Source organism: Electrona antarctica (genome assembly GCF_951216825.1).
Source record: "Electrona antarctica genome assembly, chromosome: 22".
In the NCBI taxonomy this organism is placed as follows: domain Eukaryota; kingdom Metazoa; phylum Chordata; class Actinopteri; order Myctophiformes; family Myctophidae; genus Electrona; species Electrona antarctica.
In genome coordinates this window covers 11,566,297-11,587,492 of record NC_136805.1, presented here as the reverse complement: position 1 = coordinate 11,587,492, position 21,196 = coordinate 11,566,297, and the positions used below count along the sequence as shown (strand labels likewise).

Here is a 21,196-nt window from a genome sequence, read left to right as displayed (position 1 = left end):
GTGCAATCATTCAAATCAAGACATCATTTTAGGATGCGTTGCGTTTGCTTATTGCTACTTCGCCGTACGACAGTGCTGCTCGTCGACAACAACCGATCTACAAGCTCGCGGCGCGTTCCGTAAACCAACCGCCGTGCGCCTGTAAATCTGTTATTTTTCGATCAACCTCCATCACGACCAACAGCATCAACCACGCGGGTGTGGGCGTGGTCGTACGGAGCCACGTGGCCGCGCGTGGACCAATAAGACGCGTGGTTGGGGCTGTGTAAGGCATCGCCAGATGATCGTCTGATGAGAGAGAGCAGTAAAGAGAGAGAGAGATAGCAGAGAGGTTGAGGACTGGTTCCCACTTCAACTTGACCACCAGGACACAACTCCACCAGAAGTCCACACACGCACGACTATTAACCAGGTAACTAAGACATTAGCAATCATTTCTTTAATCATTCTCTATAGCTGTCATTTTGTTTAAGGGTAAACTAACACAGATGGGGTGCACAAACGATCCTAAACGTGCACAAGGAGCTCATTGTTGTCTAGATCTATAGAACCGTGTTATGAATATGATATAATAGAAAACAATGACTGCTAGCCTTGCACGATGATGATGATGACTGCGACGAATGTGATGCGGGGGCCCCCCCTGCTCCTCATCAATCTGTGGCCCTGACCACAGCTTGTTGGAGATCTGCTGTGGTCAACAAGCGACACCGCGGTACGATGGGGAATAAATGCAGCTTACGACACTGCTGATGGAAGTGCCATCACCCGGATCATGTTGTTTATTCACAGATCATCCACCCTAACTAACAGTGACGTTAGTTAGCTGGTTAGCATAGCCATGCTGCCGGTGGTTAGCTTGAAAGTGGGTGTGGTGCAGTGTAGTTGTAGTGAAACGGCAACAACAACGGGGGTAAAAAGTTGTGTAGAATTTGGAGAAGTGGTGATGTTTTGACGCCCAAAGTGCTGACGCTCGGTAAAGCGGATAGCTGCTCCGCTAGCCGCATCAAGGCTAATCCCCTACCTCCATGCTTGTGTGCCAGCCTCTCATGCATTATAGTGGCTGCACCGAGAATGGTGACCTGTCAAAATCTGTGACAGAAACGTTCTAACCCACACATTATGCTTGTGTGTGTCACAATGTATGTCATTTTAATGCACATGATGCAGCATCATCGCTTCTCTGCTCACCCCCAGAAAAAACCTGTAGGTGACTTCTGGTTGTCGTAGAATTCGACGGGACACCGATATCATCTCGCTGCAATACTCCCATCCTCTCCACAGATGGTCACTCACTACTAGACAGTGACAGACAGTCCATACATTCACAGCTACTTTTCAGACAGTGGATTACGCTGTAAAATCCTGGGTGTCATGCTTAAGTCTGGAGAGTTTACAAATGCTGTTTACTTTGGATGCACGATTTACAAATAAAATCAATACGGAGAAGATTTTGTGTAACGTCCATCCTAGTAGCTACTATAGGCTGATGATCTGATATGGTCAGTCGTGTATACGTGGCATTCTAAAGCATCATTTTAGCCATCAACTATTCATTTAACAGTACAGTAGCTGGGATACGAAAACCCTCGTAAAACAGAGTAACTGATACGAGATAAGGTGCTTCTTATCAGCCCAAAGTGCCTCTTATCAGCCCCCAGTCGTCGTATCTGTCTACTTAATTGTAAATGCACAATGTTGGGCCAGTGATGAGTGCAGGGCAGCTGGGCAGGGCACCTCCCAGTTTCACCTGTTTACTGTCCTACTGTACCTACCAGTATCTGGTTTTGTCACAAAGGCTGTGAGCCGAATGCCCCCCGAAGCCATTAGTGAGCAGGTCGGTGTATAAAAGAATAATGTAAGTGTGGAGCTGGATGAGCTGGTCAGGCCACTGTGTTTGAAAGGGGAATGTCTCCAAATGGAGTACAACCTGCCATCTGCATCTGGTTTTGAATTTATTAACCCAACCGTCATCTTGTATTTATTCCAGAACACACTGTTGCCTGAACTATACTGTGATTACTTCAGCTGCTGACACACAGATAAATGAACAACACTGCAGAATTATACTGTTTTTAAATCTGAGAATGTACAAATGTATTACAGGCCATTTTAATTACATGTGTACAACACTCCATTCCAGGGTTATTGAATAACTAGTAACTACCCTGGAATGGACAGCGTAGGGGCACAAATACCTTCCACAGTGACGGGAGCTTTTAAAGATTGTGACAAGGAGGGGCGATTGGTGGTGATGTGAAATCGAATGTTTTGTTGTTGGCACTGGTAGGTCACGTCTTGCGGGTTTAGCAGCCTGTGATTCAGTTCGATTTGCATTGGGTAACCTTAATGATGCAACAACTTCCTGGAAGCTCCTGTGCTTGCATTCTAGACCTGCTGTGGCTGCCTTTTATAATGCAAACACTGTGCTGCGGTACTGAAACTAGCACGTGTCTGAATTATTTGAACACACAATATTTACTACTTAACAGGTGCTAATGAGGAGGGTTTGGCCTGGGAAATTAGCCTTTTCCTATTGTCCATTGTTCTGATAAGAGGCTCACTCTTATCAGAAAATGAACTTCAATATTAGAGAAGTGTAAGTGTCCATTCAAAAGCTGAAAGAAATGCCTGCAAGAATTTCAGCATGATTGTACAAACATTGACTGTGACTGCTGTATCCCCCACGGGACATGATGCCCACCCCAGGACTTGGTTGGAATCGTGGGATGTCATTTCCATCATGGCCACACTGTGACCTGTCCACCCTGGGACACCCCAGGATGTTTGTTGTGTCCACCCTGGGATATCATGTCTGTCCATCCCAGGGCTTGGTCACCCTGTTCACCATGTCCAACCAAGCAGAATAATAATGTAAACTACAGGACATTGTGTCCACTCCAGCAGGACGTTTTGTCTTCCCCAACAGGACATTTTGTCCACTCCAGCAGGACATTGTGTCTTCCCCAGTAGAACATCATGCATCTAGAATGCACACCTCAGAGATATGTTGTTATTGGTAGCGTGCTACATGCAGTGAGTCTTTAATTGTACATCCATCCACGTGCAGCACAAAGATGGGTCTGTTGACTGAAGGAAGTAGAATCTCTACGCATGTGTATTGCATGCACACGCACGCACGTGCATGCACGTGCATCGCGGCATGCACACAGAATGGCTGCATAAACTAAGCCTATTGTTAAATAGTGTATGAGAGTTTTAGACTCAAACACAAAAGTAGACAAACCTATTTACTGCACACTAGCGAAAATAAAAAGTTGGTGCATCTTCTCTTGAATCTAGGGGGACGCGTTCTAGCGTGCACGCACATGCACCGTTCCGTTCCGTCCCTGCACGTGCACGTCAAAAAATTACTGGTACCATGGCGTGGTACTGCGTTCTACGAGCATGACACCACTGGTTATTATGTACATGCTGGAACTCCAGGCATTGGAGTATGTCCTAAGACAGTGAACTGAACTCTCTGTCCTCATAAGAGATTGAACAGAATTCATAGTTTAAGCTAGCTTGTTATACTTTTTTTTGATACATCAGCTCGGCTGTATAATTGCTGAAACTGATTTAAGGTGGCCTTACACTAGCCGATAATCGGGCATTTCTTGACGCTCGGGGGGTGCCCGACTCAATCGATCTGCTCGGGGCCGCTCAAAGCGCGATCGGGATCGGCCCGATCAACATCAAGAATGTTTGATATTTGCTCTGCCCCGCTCCGATTATCCTGTAGTGTGTGGTGCTATCAGATTTCAGATTGAAAAAAATCGGCTAGTGTAAGGCCACCTTTACTGAAAGTAAAATAATGGTGCATATAATGGCTAAAGTCTGACTCGTGCTCCAATAAAAATTAAAATATTTTTCAAATGGCCTTGTCGGCACCCAAGGTGATTTTCTGTAGTTAGTGTGTGTGTGTGTGTGTGTGTGTGTGTGTGTGTGTGTGTGTGTGTGTGTGTGTGTGTGTGTGTGTGTGTGTGTGTGATGGGAGTGGCGTAGTCATGTTTTTGATTTGTCACACTGACAAATTTTCCTGAATTTCATGTATTTCAGCCCATCCACTCTGAAATATGTGCTCACATAAAGTGTTAATTAGTGTCCTTGCTGTTGATTTAGCTCGTGAGTTATAAATGGATAAACTAACATTGAGAATGTTACTGTGTAGAACAGCCAAGCTTCTCTGGGTAATTTATAACCCAAAGTAGGTACCGTCTCAATTTCTCAAACACAACAGAGCAATGATTGTGTTGCAGCTGCCAGCTAACCATTCAATACTACCGCTGTCTTCATCTGACAAAGTCTTCCTCAACAGAAACTTGTTTGTTCTGCCTGGCTTTTAAGTCCAAGGTTGCAGAATGCTTCAAGGCTGCTGCCTGGCTTTAACTAAACAAAGCCCCTAACTATATACTGTGACACTGGTGCATATCTTTTATTTTGCATATTTGGGCTGGTACAGTTCACACGCAGTGCAGCCTCTCGTCCATAGTACTGTAGCAATGTGACAATTCTATTACAACAGGAGTTGCCTCTTGTCCTTTTCTGACCTTGATTGAATAATGTGACTAGCATGTGTTCATCAGAAAACACAATTCTTACATTCTCTACATAAGGTCAGTCGTTGGATGTTCATGGTCCCATAATTGTTCAACCCAACATAAAACAAAGCAACCCATGTATGTAAAATCGCTCTGGATTAAGAGCGTCTGCTAAATGCCTAAATTGTATGCATACATAGTTCAGACCAGTTTTAATGTTTTTTCCACCCACACACATGTAATGTGACTTTCAGTACTTAGAAAAGCCCTACTGTAGTGTATATACATTTCAGGTATTATTAATTTGTTTTTTTTTGTTTATTTCAGCCCAAGTTCGATTCTGTGTATTCAGCACCTCCATGTGAACAAAGCATGGAGGAAGCTTAAGAAGTTAAATCAAGCTTCTAGTTACAATCTTTTGGTTTTGCCTCTATGGTCACCACCTCTTTTGTGTAGAAAGTTAGAAACAGAAACTCGGTTTGGCTCCTCCCCCTCTCCTGCTGTTAGCTGAATCTGCTAACACTGTGGCACTGTCAGGACTCAGGACAGGAGACTTAAAACGTTCAAGCTAGAGCTTCCTACCTGATCTGGTACTCTCCTTCTCTCCCCCCTCCAAGTGTGTTAGGCAGCCAGCGCAGCAGCCATGTCGGCCAAAGCCATCTCGGAGCAGACGGGCAAGGAGTTCCTCTACAAGCACATATGCACGGCGGCCGCCGTGCAGAACCGCTTCCGCTACGCCAACGTCACGTCTGAGACAGACTGGGATGGCCTGACGCAGGATCACCCCTGGCTACTGACTGAGGTAACAAACACACCATAGGCCATATTCACATGGCCTTGACCTTAACCCAGTAAGACCTGAGGCCGACCGATTCTACAAATGTCTTCTAAATCCTATAACGGTTTTCTGAAAAACGTATAATGCTATTTCAGTGTTTCTTAAACTTTTTCATGGCAAGGACCCCCAAAGTTATATGCATTTGGCCGTATTCTTCAGAATACATATGACACTGATTTATACGACACACTATGGCACATTAGGCCAACACAGTCAATGAGCATGCATGCAATATAAGAAGACAACTGCTATGGATTAAAAACAACTTTTATTAGAACCACAAGGTAAAAACAACTGAGTCAGAAGTACTTCAATTAGGTGCAGACAACCTTTCCTCAACATGTAGTTGATCTGCTCATCCTTACAGCATAACATGTCATCCTTACGGGGACATGTCACAGCTAGGGAGTTCTGGTTCCACGTGTTGTTGTGCAGTGATGCCTTCAACTCTGTGTCTTATGACGGTGCTTGTAGTTGTAGGCAGTTTTACCTGAAAAGAACAAGTTTTGTTACTTAGTTGTGTAACCAAAATAACAAAAGTAATCTTGAGTGCATATTATTATCATTATTTCGTGTAGTAGGGGGCATGATGCCTCATGTCTCTCATGAACCACTTACGTGGCCGTTTAAGAATGACGTTAGCGTTGGTTAGATTTAGTGTAGCTACTGCAATGATCTGATTCAACGTGATGTTGTCCCTTTCAGTGCATCGATGGCATTCGAACCACTGAACCATGGCTAGAACCACAACAACAACCAAACAATATCGCTGATAACTTTTTATTTTATTTTGGCTATACACTAAAGAGTTTATCTCAAGTAGGCCTACTGATTATTATCATGGGATTATTATCCATGCAGGAGTCACTGAAGTAAACGGGACATGAGATGTCTCATGAGCCAAGCTAGGCTAGCCCAGTAGCACTGTCGTGTAAACAAAGGCTAGAACCACATATGTGAAAAACAGCGTGTAGCATTAACGTTTGGATTCTAACTTAATGCCATGAACACACAATGTTGTTGAAAGTTATGTTCCAAGCCATACGATACGACGTTTCTTTGATAACTCCGACATCTCATGTCCTTGGTTTTGCTTCCACTTTGCATTGCATCCGACTGATCCGACACAACGCTGGACTGGCGTATGGTCGCGTACAATATCTAAACGGAGACGTCAAAGATAGTAGAGAGATGGAAGAGGGTATACACCAGGGTTCCCCAATTCATTTTCCTCAAGGGCCATATTTTGACTAGGGTACCAGGCTGGGGGCCGAGTCCGCACGCACGAGGTCGAGGTCTTGCCCTGAAAATTCATTTTCAGGGCAAGACCCCATTTGAAAAGGATGCCCAGTTTGACATGCATAGGCTACTGACCCCCATTTAATGTCATTTATATCTGGGACCCCCTAAAAAAATAAAAAAAATAGTGGATTGATGGAAGATCGTGTACACTGCCCGAGTTCAGTGCGTTCAGTGCTTGTTCTGACTACAGAGTGACGTAACAAACAAGATGGCGTTAACCATCTCGTTACCTCGCTCTTTCCCTATAGGTATTCGGTAACTAAGTATTTGGGGTTTATGTAGTTACTTAACCCGCCTTTATACTGACTGGGGTCTCCCAGTGCTCTATTCCTGGTCCGCTCCTTTTCTTCCCTCAAAACAAGTGGAGGTACTTCTGTGGCCTACTGGCAGCATGCATACAAATTATGGTGCCGAGTCTGGGCAGACGGACAGACGGACACACAGACCCTCTCATAGACTGCTATCCTCTTCCAGAGACTCGCTGTAAAAAGGGTCATATCTGCAAGTTGCACTGGTATGACTCTGGAGCTCTGAACATGTACAGTAAACATGTTGTCTTGTTACTGCTTGTGCTCGTATTTTTTGAAACCTGTGCCAGCTGGCTTTCTTTGAGAGAGAGGGATGCTGTCACTGGAATGTGAAGCTAATTTCAGTTGCAACGTTTAGGTTACTCCGACCCAGATCAATGACCAAAGTCTGCATATATCAAATTCTCTCACTATGATGTGATACAAGGACGTGAGAGGCAAGATGCATGCAAACAAAACCAAGCTACAAGTTTGGAGTATTTGCAATGCATCAGAATGAAGATTACAATGGCTGGCTGGATATTGATTATCTTGATGATAAAATCAGAAGACTGCCACATCTTGTAATTTGCTGTTCTGTGTGTGTGTGTGTGTGTCTATCTCTATATCTATCTCTATCTCTCTCTGAATCTGATTTGGTAATTTAATGTCAAATTCATTGTTGGTGAGGTGATTAGCATTTTCTCCCTACAGGTTAAATAGATTTTGTATGACATTTGAATATTGGAGAATGCCTCTATTCTGCTTTGCTAATCAGCCCAACACGTTGGACTGGCTCTGAGACCTGTGTGTTCCTGTTGGATTCATGTCCCCTCCTTCCCTCTTCTCCAGCGTCTTGTGGTGAAACCTGACCAGCTGATTAAACGGCGCGGGAAGCTGGGCTTGGTGGGTGTCGATCTGGACCTGCAGGGGGTCCAGGACTGGCTCAGACCCCGTCTCATGAGAGAGACCACTGTAAGTTCAACTAATACAGTGATTCTAACCTTATTTTTTTTTTTGTGATTCTAACCCCACATTGGTGTGCCTCAGGCTCAGGCCACGGACCCACATTTGATGCAATGTCTTGGACCCCAATTTACACTGTAAAATGTGTTTAACCCATTTTGGCCTGACCTCGAAATTTAAAAAAAAATCTTCCAAATCCTCCAGTTTTCTGAAATAAATATTTTCATGATTTCTGCTATTTTTCAATAGCTAAATTATAACATACATGTTTAAAACACCAAAAGGGGTTCCTGCCCAAAATGGGTTAACTCTGCGAGTGTACACTGAGTTACAGATGCACAATTCATCTGGACCCCTGGTGGTCGGTGCACTCATGGTCACATTTATCATTTAGCATTCTAAATGTTCAAGATGGACCATTTGGAGCCCTGCGCGTGGTCCATAAAGACCAATTAAACGGGTGCTCTTTGGAGAGGGTTATAACATGGCAACAGAGTTCTGTTCCTTTCCTCCACGGATCAAGCGTGTACACTACAGTGGGTAGACGATCCCAAGGCACACTGTTCAGTTGGAAACCTATTAACCTCATATCGGCTCACGCACAAGCCTCAGGGTCCACTGAATATGACGGGTCGACACGTCATTATAGCGACCTTGCACTGTCAAACATTCTCACAACGTGTGTGTGTGTGTGTGTGTGTGTGTGTGTGTGTGTGTGTGTGTGTGTGTGTGTGTGTGTGTGTGTGTGTGTGTGTGTGTGTGTGTGTGTGTGTGTGTGTGTGTGTGTGTGTGTGTGTGTGTGTGTGTGTGTGTGTGTGTGTGTGTGTGTGTGTGCAACAGATCTTTTTTGGCATAGTCAAATATTGAATTATATGGGGCTTAAGTAGCGCAAGTTTATTTGTGTGTATATATGGCCAACACAATTTGAATACTTGGAAGGTGAAATTGGTGAAGTAGTCCATTGGCTGTGGCCATACATTGTATGGTATATAGAGTGAGATCTATTATGCCAAACGTAAACTTGGTGGCATGCATGTCCTCCCGCAGAGGACACGTGTATGTTTAGCTCTGCCAGGTCAGAGGTTACATAATGCCAATGTCGGGGAGAGAGAAGTTGATACAGGGGACACGGCTCTATTCTGGTCCAGCAAGGCACATGGAAAAAAATCAGACGTGTTCACAGCAACACTTCCGGTCTCTAAAGTAAACCGGTGTGCAAAAAGCAGTGATATTTAAATGGCCTGTCCCAATACATCCTGTCCCAATACATGCAACATTTAAATGGCCTGTCCCAATACATCCCACATGCAGCATTTAAATGGCCTGTCCCAATACATCCCACATGCAGCATTTAAATGGCCTGTCCCAATACATCCCACATGCAGCATTTAAATGGCCTGTCCCAATTAAGGCTGCAACAACGAATCGATTAAATCGATAAAAATCGATAATTAAATTCGTTGCCAACGAATTTGATTATCGATTTAATCGCGGGTGTTTTCCAACATTAAAATCTAACGTAAAGCTGCTTTCTTTTTACCGTTCAGTAATGGCACTAGGCTGAACGATCAATATGCAACGGGTCGGTATAAACAACACGAGATTGTCTTGAACGTGACCTGAGCGCTCCGCATCTACCCCTCTCTCTCTCTCCCAACTTCAGTCTCCCCCACACACACACACGCGCACACACACACACACACACACACACACACACACACACACACACAGAGAGAGAGAGAGAGCGTCAAGTCGCTCTGTGGCTGCGATGAGCTCCGCAAAAACAGCTGATCTGTGAGCTCATCAACGTCATCAACAGGTTGCAAAATGCCCCAAACAGGTCCCAAAACATGGTATTTGTGAGCACCGCCACTGTCCATATTTTTTGTCGTATGACCAAAAATGCTCCCCAAAGTCTGAATCTGGCAGTCTACGGAGCACTAGCAGTGTAGCTCGTTAGCTCCTCAAATTTGTTCCACCTGTGTTACTCAGCAGCGCATTGAAGTGGGCACAGGGCAAAAGCAGAACGTTTTGCTTAACAATGATCAGTTGTTCAGTGCTGTTTAACTTTGGCAATAAGTGATACTAGAGCCTAGAGAACATGCTAATATGGCTGCTAAATAAGAACGGTTTCCTCTATCAGCTAGCATGCTGGTGTGTGTGTGTGTGTGTGTGTGTGTGTGTGTAGGACAGTGGTTCTCATAGTGGGAGTTTCAGCTAAATTATAGATAGTTAGCAAGTAAACCATGTGGACCCTAAAAGGGTCTGTAACAGAGAGTGCAAAAATGGAACCAAATGGACTCTCAAAATTGACATTGATTTTTACAATAGAAATAAAATAATAATAAATTGGGGTCCCAGAGATAGAAATGGAAAGAATATACACGGTCAACATTACAGATTACAGTATCATTACAAAGTACAAAAAAGGGGGTAAAATATAGATTTTGAAGGAGTATTCATTTTTATTGTCTTTATTGTTAGTTACAACATGCCTACAATAACTTGAAGCAAAATTTTAAAGGTAATTGCAAAAAGGTGCCATAATCCGATTAATCGATTCATCGTTTAAATAATCGCCCGATGAATCGATTATGAAAATAATCGTTAGTTGCAGCCCTATTAAGGCTGCAACAACGAATCGATTAAATCGATAAAAATCGATAATTAAATTCGTTGCCAACGAATTTGATTATCGATTTAATCGCGGGTGTTTTCCAACATTAAAATCTAACGTAAAGCTGCTTTCTTTTTACCGTTCAGTAATGGCACTAGGCTGAACGATCAATATGCAACGGGTCGGTATAAACAACACGAGATTGTCTTGAACGTGACCTGAGCGCTCCGCATCTACCCCTCTCTCTCTCTCCCAACTTCAGTCTCCCCCACACACACACACACACACGCACGCGCGCACACACACACACACACACACACACACACACACACACACACACACACACACACACACACACACACACACACACACACACACACACACACACACACACACACACACAGAGAGAGAGAGAGAGCGTCAAGTCGCTCTGTGGCTGCGATGAGCTCCGCAAAAACAGCTGATCTGTGAGCTCATCAACGTCATCAACAGGTTGCAAAATGCCCCAAACAGGTCCCAAAACATGGTATTTGTGAGCACCGCCACTGTCCATATTTTTTGTCGTATGACCAAAAATGCTCCCCAAAGTCTGAATCTGGCAGTCTACGGAGCACTAGCAGTGTAGCTCGTTAGCTCCTCAAATTTGTTCCACCTGTGTTACTCAGCAGCGCATTGAAGTGGGCACAGGGCAAAAGCAGAACGTTTTGCTTAACAATGATCAGTTGTTCAGTGCTGTTTAACTTTGGCAATAAGTGATACTAGAGCCTAGAGAACATGCTAATATGGCTGCTAAATAAGAACGGTTTCCTCTATCAGCTAGCATGCTGGTGTGTGTGTGTGTGTGTGTGTGTGTGTGTGTAGGACAGTGGTTCTCATAGTGGGAGTTTCAGCTAAATTATAGATAGTTAGCAAGTAAACCATGTGGACCCTAAAAGGGTCTGTAACAGAGTGCAAAAATGGAACCAAATGGACTCTCAAAATTGACATTGATTTTTACAATAGAAATAAAATAATAATAAATTGGGGTCCCAGAGATAGAAATGGAAAGAATATACACGGTCAACATTACAGATTACAGTATCATTACAAAGTACAAAAAAGGGGGTAAAATATAGATTTTGAAGGAGTATTCATTTTTATTGTCTTTATTGTTAGTTACAACATGCCTACAATAACTTGAAGCAAAATTTTAAAGGTAATTGCAAAAAGGTGCCATAATCCGATTAATCGATTCATCGTTTAAATAATCGCCCGATGAATCGATTATGAAAATAATCGTTAGTTGCAGCCCTAGTCCCAATACATCCCACATGCAACATTTAAATGGCCTGTCCCAATACATCCCACATGCAACATTTAAATGGCCTGTCCCAATACATCCCACATGCAACATTTAAACGGCCTGTCCCAATACATCCCACATGCAAGATTTAAATGGCCTGTCCCAATACATCCCACATGCAAGATTTAAATGGCCTGTCCCAATACATCCCTCATGCAACATTTAAATGGCCTGTCCCAATACATCCCACATGCAACATTTAAATGGCCTGTCCCAATACATCCCTCATGCAACATTTAAATGGCCTGTCCCAATACATCCCACATGCAACATTTAAATGGCCTGTCCCAATACATCCCACATGCAACATTTAAATGGCCTGTCCCAATACATCCCACGTGCAACATTTAAATGGCCTGTCCCAATACATCCCACATTTAAATGGCCTGTCCCAATACATCCCACATGCAACATTTAAATGGCCTGTCCCAATACATCCCTCATGCAACATTTAAATGGCCTGTCCCAATACATCCCTCATGCAACATTTAAATGGCCTGTCCCAATACATCCCACATTTAAATGGCCTGTCCCAATACATCCCACATGCAACATTTAAATGGCCTGTCCCAATGCATCCCACATGCAACATTTAAATGGCCTGTCCCAATGCATCCCACATGCAACATTTAAATGGCCTGTCCCAATACATCCCACATGCAACATTTAAATGGCCTGTCCCAATACATCCCACGTGCAACATTTAAATGGCCTGTCCCAATACATCCCACATGCAACATTTAAATGGCCTGTCCCAATGCATCCCACATGCAACATTTAAATGGCCTGTCCCAATACATCCCACATGCAACATTTAAATGGCCTGTCCCAATACATCCCACATGCAACATTTAAATGGCCTGTCCCAATACATCCCACATGCAACATTTAAATGGCCTGTCCCAATACATCCCACATGCAACATTTAAATGGCCTGTCCCAATACATCCCACGTGCAACATTTAAATGGCCTGTCCCAATACATCCCACGTGCAACATTTAAATGGCCTGTCCCAATACATCCCACGTGCAACATTTAAATGGCCTGTCCCAATACATCCCACGTGCAACATTTAAATGGCCTGTCCCAATACATCCCACGTGCAACATTTAAATGGCCTGTCCCAATACATCCCACATGCAACATTTAAATGGCCTGTCCCAATACATCCCACATGCAACATTTAAATGGCCTGTCCCAATACATCCCACATGCAACATTTAAATGGCCTGTCCCAATACATCCCACATGTAGATTTAAATGGCCTGTCCCAATACATCTCACATGCAACATTTAAATGGCCTGTCCCAATACATCCCACATGCAACATTTAAATGGCCTGTCCCAATACATCCCACATGCAACATTTTGTCTGTCGGGTGGAAACCGCATCTGTCCAAAACTGTTACTTTTCAGGATTCAAAAATGGCAAAAGTAGCAGATCAAAACGCGTCCCTTCATGCACATTTCTGCCGTGTAAATCTGCATGTATGTACGGCTGTACACATGTACATTCGTAAATTCGACACACACGTTCCACACCCCCACAGGAAGTGCAGCGCCCGGTGTCGAGTCCGTCGGACACACGGTTGTCCAGAACCCCCACAAAAGGCCACTGCCCGGGCTCTCGTCATATTTGGGCATGCCTGACACAGAACTCCCTGTATAGGAATAAAGGGACACAGACGGATATAGAAATCTCCATATATTATGGGCATAAAAGGGACACGGACAGATGGGTGGAACGGGTACTCTGACACGGGTACAACGAGTATTGCATAGCCGGATGGGGCATGGATCTCCAACTTCCATCGTTACCGTGCTCTCAGCCGGACACCGGTCTAGTATGGTCTAACAGTTTAGAGGCCCCAGACGGAGATCACCGTCAAGTTCATGGTCAAGTGCCCCAGACGGAGATTTATAAACGGGACGGAGATTAATGATATCAAAACCGATCGCATCGCTCCACAGCCTAGGAGCGCTTGTTGCCCAATCCTCGGAGTTGCACAACAGTGACACGTCATCGAAAATGTTCCCTGCCTGTTTAGCGGACGAAAACGAAAATCTTAAAACGTTCATAACTCGCGATCTAAATCATCCCGTCTAATTCTGAAAAAATGTCCTGTGTTAGACGGTGCTCCGCTGTCTAGTCGTGATAGATTTATTCTTACCTCCCGTTGTTGTCGAGAGTGGTGTGGCTATTGTTAGCTGCTACAGACACATTCACAACAACATCCGGTCTGTCGGTAAAAGTGATCCGGGTGCTATAAATGATGGGCACATTTTATTAATGGATTAAATAGGTCCGGGCCCTCAAGGTGTTAATAAGAGGTTTCTGCCCCACAGTAAGGATTTGTATCCCATCTGATTGGGGCCAGCTGATTAACTTTGAAAAGATCACCAGCACTCACTTGGTCCTTTTAGGATCTCTTATTTATTGTGTATCCCCAGCAGCAGAAGACTCACGAGTCACGACGGACTGATTACACCTCTCTGCTTACCTAATGATTCCTTGCTCTGCTGTTCTGCTGCTGTCTGCTGTACTGTCTGCTGTGCTGTGCTGCATTATGAAGTTTGTGTAGTCTCTCAAGCCAGGCACCTATTCCACAATCTCTGAAGGCTAATGTGCATAGTCTGTAACTAATGTCTTTCAAATGTGTTTTGGAATCGTAATTCCTGCAAAGCAGCAATCTATATAGACTTCAACTAATGTGATTTACATTAGAACGTCCCCTCCCCCTTCTGTTTCGTCTTTGAAGTCGTTACAGACTGTATGGAGGAAGCATTTGAAGATTGTGTGAGCCGACGGTTTTGCCGGTTTGAAAGACCTCCCCCGGCATCCACCTCTGGCCTTTCTTTTTTTTTTTTTTTTTTTAGATTTGTTTTTGGCTTTGTGCCTTTTTTATTGATAGTTACAGTGAAGGTGGACAGGAAAGAGAGAGAGACATGCAGCAAAGGTCGTCATGAACGGTTACGGGACTCGAACACGCGACACACTCAGGCCAGAGCCTGGTCATATTCACACCAGAAAGCTTTACTGCGATTAAAACGAATCCTGCTGCACATTGTCGGAAAGTGCGCTTCGTTTGGCAGGTGTGAAGCCTCATTTGAATTCTAATGCACATCAAAGAACCGCATTCTACTTCGACCAGAAATGGGGGTTTCGCTTCGCTTCCAATCGCACTTGATTTCGATTCGGTGCAGGTGTGAATGCAAATAAAGGAAATTAAGCAAACAATGTGGCAGGTGAATGATGAGGATGACGGAGAAGGCATATTTTACGCAGTGCAAAGATGTCCCGTTACCGTGGATCCACGTGGTCGAATGAGGAGACCGAAGCCCTGATAAATATGAGGACGAGTACATTAATCAAAACACTGCAGTGTAGCCTAAAGAATATTCTGTCTGTGCGCATGGAGTACTGTCACTGTGTGGCGAGTAGGGACTTTCTTCATCTCGATAAACATTTTGTGCTGCTGTCTGTGCTCAGCGCTGTGCCTCCATGCCCAAAAGAACAGTGCGTGCGTAGAGGGAGAGGTCCAGGGCACGACGACACATGCACTTTACCCAAATTTGACTATAATTACCAGTATAATTCATGACCGGAGAGGCGCGTGACAGCCGGAATGTAGACGGCACCCCGGGAGCAGTATGGGTTGGCGCCCCAGCCTGCATCCTCCGTGAGGAGGAAACCCAAAAAACGGTGTTGGGGGTATGATGTTCGCGAGACTCGAAACCCGATGACCTTGGGATACATCACTGAGGATATGTCCCAGGTGCATCCATGCAATGTATTTTCGTTATGAGTATAATTTTAACACCATGAATTTCGCTGTGTAGTTTATGAATTGAACACATTGATAAAGGTCCCTGCTACTTTTCCAATTACTGCGGATGACAGCGCAGTGTGAAGGCAAACGCAGCAAATTAAATATGCAGAATGGCTCAACTTCTGCGCCCATTCGCATCGAGTCTAACAAAGTATTGGATGTGGCATGCGCCTGGACCACTAGGCCCCATGGGCTCTGTTTTTTTTTGCTCTTCCGTTCCCTGTAATATCCATTTGGCAGATCATATATTTATTATGCGTGCAGTACTTAGTTTAGACAGTTTTTGGTTTAGACTATCATCCAGTTCACCCGGGTGTGATTTAATTACGTCAGAAATTATTTTGAACATAGCAACCATGGTCATTTTTTTATGCACACAAAAGCCAGTTGTAGGAGTGGTTTACACCACTCAAAAAGAGGACAAATACAAGACACGAGAACTATTAATGGACAGCTGATTGGCCGTTGCGGTAGAGCGCGACCCTCAATCACCCATTGGAATGTAAATGCATGCCTTTCAGCCTTTGTATCCCACTCGTCTGGCAGGTATATCTCTTTGAAAACCTACGATTGTGCGCGGGGAGACGACAATTAACATATCTTGCCTGGCCAAAACGTAATTCCTGGATACGCCACTGACCCCTATTATACATATGTCCATGCTTACAGGGAATTCAAGAATTGAGACTGAACCTTGATGCCAAAAAATGCTTACAGATATCTATGTATTGCTCATATTATATTCATGCTCAATAAATATATTGACTTCAGTCCAAGGGTTGTCTGACTGAACAAGCTTAGATAAACACTTGACTCAAACTGTTTTGTCTTCCCAGGTGGCAAAGGCCAAGGGTGTGCTGAAGAACTTCCTTATCGAGCCGTTCGTGCCACATGCACAGGTAACACATGTCCTGGATCCCCGCCCTGTGTCGTTTGTTTTATGCATGTGTGTTTTGGGTTATTTATTGGCAGGTGTTTGTTCATTGCAACACCAGAACATGCAGACACGCACACAGTTTCATAATCTGTTCAAGGTGTGACAACTAAGTTTGTATGTTGTGAGGTTGGCACCATGCTCAGGGTTTCTACTTGATCAATACAGGAGTGGAGGAGCTGGATGTGATTGGTGTCACACCACCTCTATGACGCATCATTTGTTGATCCATCGGGAAGGAGGAACGCAGTGAGCAGGAGACGAGATTAGATAATACCTTTTATTGATCCCTGGTGGGAAACCCCTAGCTGTGTCGGAGCAGAAATCGCAGTAAAGGTCTCTTCACATGGGAAGTGATTGATTGCCTAGTAATACATTTTCAGTGAGAGGCTGTGATTCTGCAAACTGTTAATAAATATTTCAATCAATCAAAAAGGGAGGGAGGCATGGGCCATCTGACAGGCAGAGTGACGAGTGGGAACAATCCTGAGAAACTAGCATTCCTTTTCATCTCATGCATGTTGAACTGAACTTATTATCTATACACGATTACACATGCATATTGCAACCCTATGGATTCAAGAATGTAGTGTCACCCCTGTGTGAAAAGACCGTAAGAAGAATGAAACGCACCAGGTATGTTCTTAACTGGACATTTGTGCTTCTCAACTCTGGTTCTTGTGGAATTCCCCTGGTATTAGTGCTATTGTAGATGCCATAATGGTTTTGTATCCTACCAGGTTAATCTCTTAGGCTCTATGCACACAATAACTCTTCCTACTTATGGGCCGCTTCCGCTTTCCTTCTTCCTTTGTTCCATTTAGTGTACTGTGGTTCTCAACGTTCTCAAATGTCAAGGACCCCCATAACTTTCAGATTTACAGGCCCATTTGGAACCCACTCAAGGACACTATGACCCCTTTTCCACCGGTTGGGTTCAGTTCAGAACCAATTCTTCGTCCATGAGCCAGAGCTCCAAAATTGGAATGTTAATTATGAATGCAAAACCATACCTATATTACATTGTTTATAGGGTCAATATAAGTAATTTAATACATGATGACCCTTCTCCACAGTAGTAGCTTTTTCATATTTATCACACTTTGTTATTGTCACAGTGATACATATGTGATAGGTAAAACTATAATTAAATCATTGTCTTCGTGTAAGTAATCAACAATATTATTGTATTACAAATCTTCTGAAATTGTACATTTAAAAATGCAAATTAGGCATTCTATGTGTACTACTGTGGAAGGGTTATCATATATATTTACTTATATTGATCCTATAAACAATTTTAATATAGGTATGGTTTTGCCCACTCAATTCATAATTAACGTTACAACTTTGGATCTCTGGCTCATGGACTAAGAATTGGTTCTGAACTGAACCGGTTCCCAACCGGTTGAAAAGGAGCCTTTGAGGCCCACTGGTGTAGCAGAGTGTTTACAGTGAGCCAACAGGCAGCACCCTGACGCTGTTTGACCAGCTGTTTGACCTGGTCATTAGTATCATCGGTAGTGGGGAAGTTCTTTCCAAAATGGCATGTATGCATGGAGCCCATTGCATTCACCTGGAATTACTGGTACTATAGAACAGGGGTTCTCAACGTTTTTGGCCGGGGACCCCCGGAAATGCTTTGGCAATGTCTCGGGACCCCCGCCCCGCCCCCCTCCCGACCCCCAATATAAATTGACTGCTACAATAACCTTAAACCATTTTGGGTGGGAACCCCTTTTGGTGTTTTAAGCATTGTTATAATTTAGCTATTGAAAAATAGCAGATCTACAAGCTCATAGCGCGCCACCGAGTGGCGCGCTACGAGCTTGTAGGTCTGCTATTTTTGAAAAATCGTGAAAATATTTTATTTTTTAATTTTTTTGGAAAATTTGGGGACCCCCTAAAATAATTTGGCGACCCCCCCCCCCGAGGGGTCGCGACCCACGGGTTGAGAACCCCTGCTATAGAAAACCAGCACAACTAAGGGTCATGGTCAGATCCCAGAGGACCACTGTGTTGTACTTTACTTGCTCCCAGCATGCATCAGTCCTATAGCTGTGTCTTATCTCCTCTCTGAACCCTCACAGGAAGAAGAGTTCTACGTGTGTATCTACTCCACTCGTGAGGGAGACCACGTGCTCTTCCACCACGAAGGCGGGGTGGAGGTGGGCGACGTGGATGCCAAGGCCCAGCGCTTCCTGGTGGCTGTGGATGAGAAGTTGACTGAAGACCAAGTCTCACAGCACCTCCTGGTTCACGTCCCAGAGGAGAAGAAAGAGTACGTTAACACACGCATGTCTGCAAAATGTCTATTTAAAGTTTTAAAAGGACTGCATAATCGTTTCTAAGTTTGAGAACGTTTAATAGAACGTGTGAAGTGAGAGGCACTCTTATCATCATACATCACATTCAGTGCTCAGCCAATCAAAATCATCACAAATGTCATTCCGGCCAATCAATTTTGGCGTCTTCACTTTTCTGCCCTCATTTTTATCTTCAATATGCTCAGCCAATCAAATCATCGCTATGTGGTGATCAGCCAATCACAAGCCGATGTTTACTTTGTGTTCACACAAACCCGGAAAGCTGGGCATAGGAAATAATACACATGAACTGAACTTCTACCCCCTTTTTTTAACCGCGGTTTTAGCAGCCTGGCAGCTCCTGTGAATTTCTTGAAAGAATGACCTTGAGCGTTTTGTGTTCCTCTGCATTCTGTTCTTCCACAGATTGTATCTCTCGGGTCCCTCGACTCCCTCCTTTCTTTAGCTGTCTTTGCCTCCTCTGAAAATGCTATGACACAGTTAGCTCCACTAATGAAGACATTTTCATGCTCATTGACCAATGGAGAGACACGATAGAAAATAATTGTGTGTGTGAATATCTTCACTAAATTCTAATCTTTGATGGTACACAGCATTGCCCTCTTTGATGACATCAGAACAGAAATGACTCATTAGGTTTAAATGTACCCATTTGGACCTGTTAGACATGTTGTGACGTATATGTTATACCATTTGAAATCCGGGAGTTACCTCTGTGTCTCATTAGTTGTTGCTAAACATGTAGCAACATCATTTCTTGCGCAATCATCAATTATTTTTGTTTGGTTTCCAGGGAGACACCAGATATGTCTACCCATTGACCCACATCCTCCTAATTAAATGCAATGTTTGGCTTGACTCTGTACGGTAGATAATGATCTGTCATCCTATCTATAATTCATGTTTTTAATCTCGTCTCCTTGTAGAATCCTGGCCAGTTTCATCGTAGGTCTGTTCAACCTGTACGAGGACCTTTACTTCACCTACCTAGAGATCAACCCACTGGGTACGTCCTCCGCGTGTGTGTGTGTGTGTGTGCGTGTGTGTATCCCTACACAGTTAACCTAATGTTGTTCAGTCCAGTGTAAACATTTATCTGTAAGGCTCCATATTTACACAGTTTATCACTTGTATACTTCATTATTAGTATGTCAAATAGCGAAAATAGGCGATCTAGGATCTCACAATGTGTTGCAACATGATGTGTTGTGAGCTTGTAGATTGCATTTCACCAAATGCTAGGGTTCATGTGGTTAAACTAAAAGTGACTGTTTGCTTTGCATAAACAAGTAAAACTGTAGATAAGCTCTCCAGTTTTAGAAGCTAAGATAAGAGACCGTTATTGATTTATAGATCTCTTTGGGGAAAGTGAGTGACTGGTTTGTACCATCCCAAGTAATTTGCTTCCGTTTGTTTTGACTAAATTAGATCGCATGATGTAATGCTCAAGCAAAGATGTCATGTAGATACGCCGTGAAATCCTTACAATTCATTTAACTCGAGGATGTACAGTTTGTACAATCTTTGGCGTTGTTTTTGTTGTGTTCAGTGAGTAATGGCACTTTCTTCCTGTCTGTCACCAGTGGTCACCCAAGAAGGCGTGTATGTTCTGGACATGGCAGCTAAGATTGATGCTACAGCAGATTACATCTGCAAGGCAAAGTGGGGAGATGTGGACTTCCCTCCACCCTTTGGCAGGGAGGCTTACCCAGAGGTAAGATGTGTCGACTTTAGTTTTAGTATTTTAGTGATGATATTTTATGGATAGTGATAGTGTAGTTGGATGCTAAGCGGGCACGGACATGCAGCAAATAGTCCACCTGGCCCAGGAGTTGTTGCTGCTTGATGTGGTCCTAACCACTTGGCTGTATGTAGTTTTAGTCTCTTAATGTAGGCAATAATTTGTGTAAGATACAATGTTGGTAGAGTAGCTGGGTTTTCTTTTACTTTCTGGCAGTGAAAAGGATAAAATGTTGCAACCATAGATTAATTAAAATTAAGTGCATCTACACTCTTCATATTCAGTTATCTACTTTGCTCAGGCACACCCAATGGAGCTTATTGATATGGATGCCATGAAACGGCCTTTGTACCCAGGGGGCAAAGGGGGTTGACCTGCATTTGCCATGACCTCAAAGGTTGTCCACCAGAAATAATATCTATGACCCCGTAGGATCACAACCTATATGGACAACCGGGTCAATTTTT

The 21,196-nt window shown here is 43.7% G+C and overlaps 1 protein-coding gene across 3 annotated transcripts in view; it reads left to right on the top strand.

The window, feature by feature from the left end:
• Positions 1-281: 281 nt before the first annotated feature.
• LOC306915353 (ATP-citrate synthase) overlaps positions 282-21,196 on the top strand; it is a 46,788-nt gene continuing 25,873 nt past the window's right edge. For all 3 annotated transcript variants that reach the window (XM_079492669.1, XM_079492668.1, XM_079492667.1), the window contains exons 1-7: positions 282-412; positions 5,162-5,346; positions 7,824-7,946; positions 16,564-16,626; positions 18,752-18,942; positions 19,915-19,994; positions 20,572-20,702. In XM_079492669.1, coding sequence (XP_079348795.1) covers positions 5,188-5,346; positions 7,824-7,946; positions 16,564-16,626; positions 18,752-18,942; positions 19,915-19,994; positions 20,572-20,702 — 747 coding nt within the window. In that variant the 5' untranslated portion in view covers positions 282-412; positions 5,162-5,187. The remainder of the gene's footprint in view (positions 413-5,161; positions 5,347-7,823; positions 7,947-16,563; positions 16,627-18,751; positions 18,943-19,914; positions 19,995-20,571; positions 20,703-21,196) is intronic.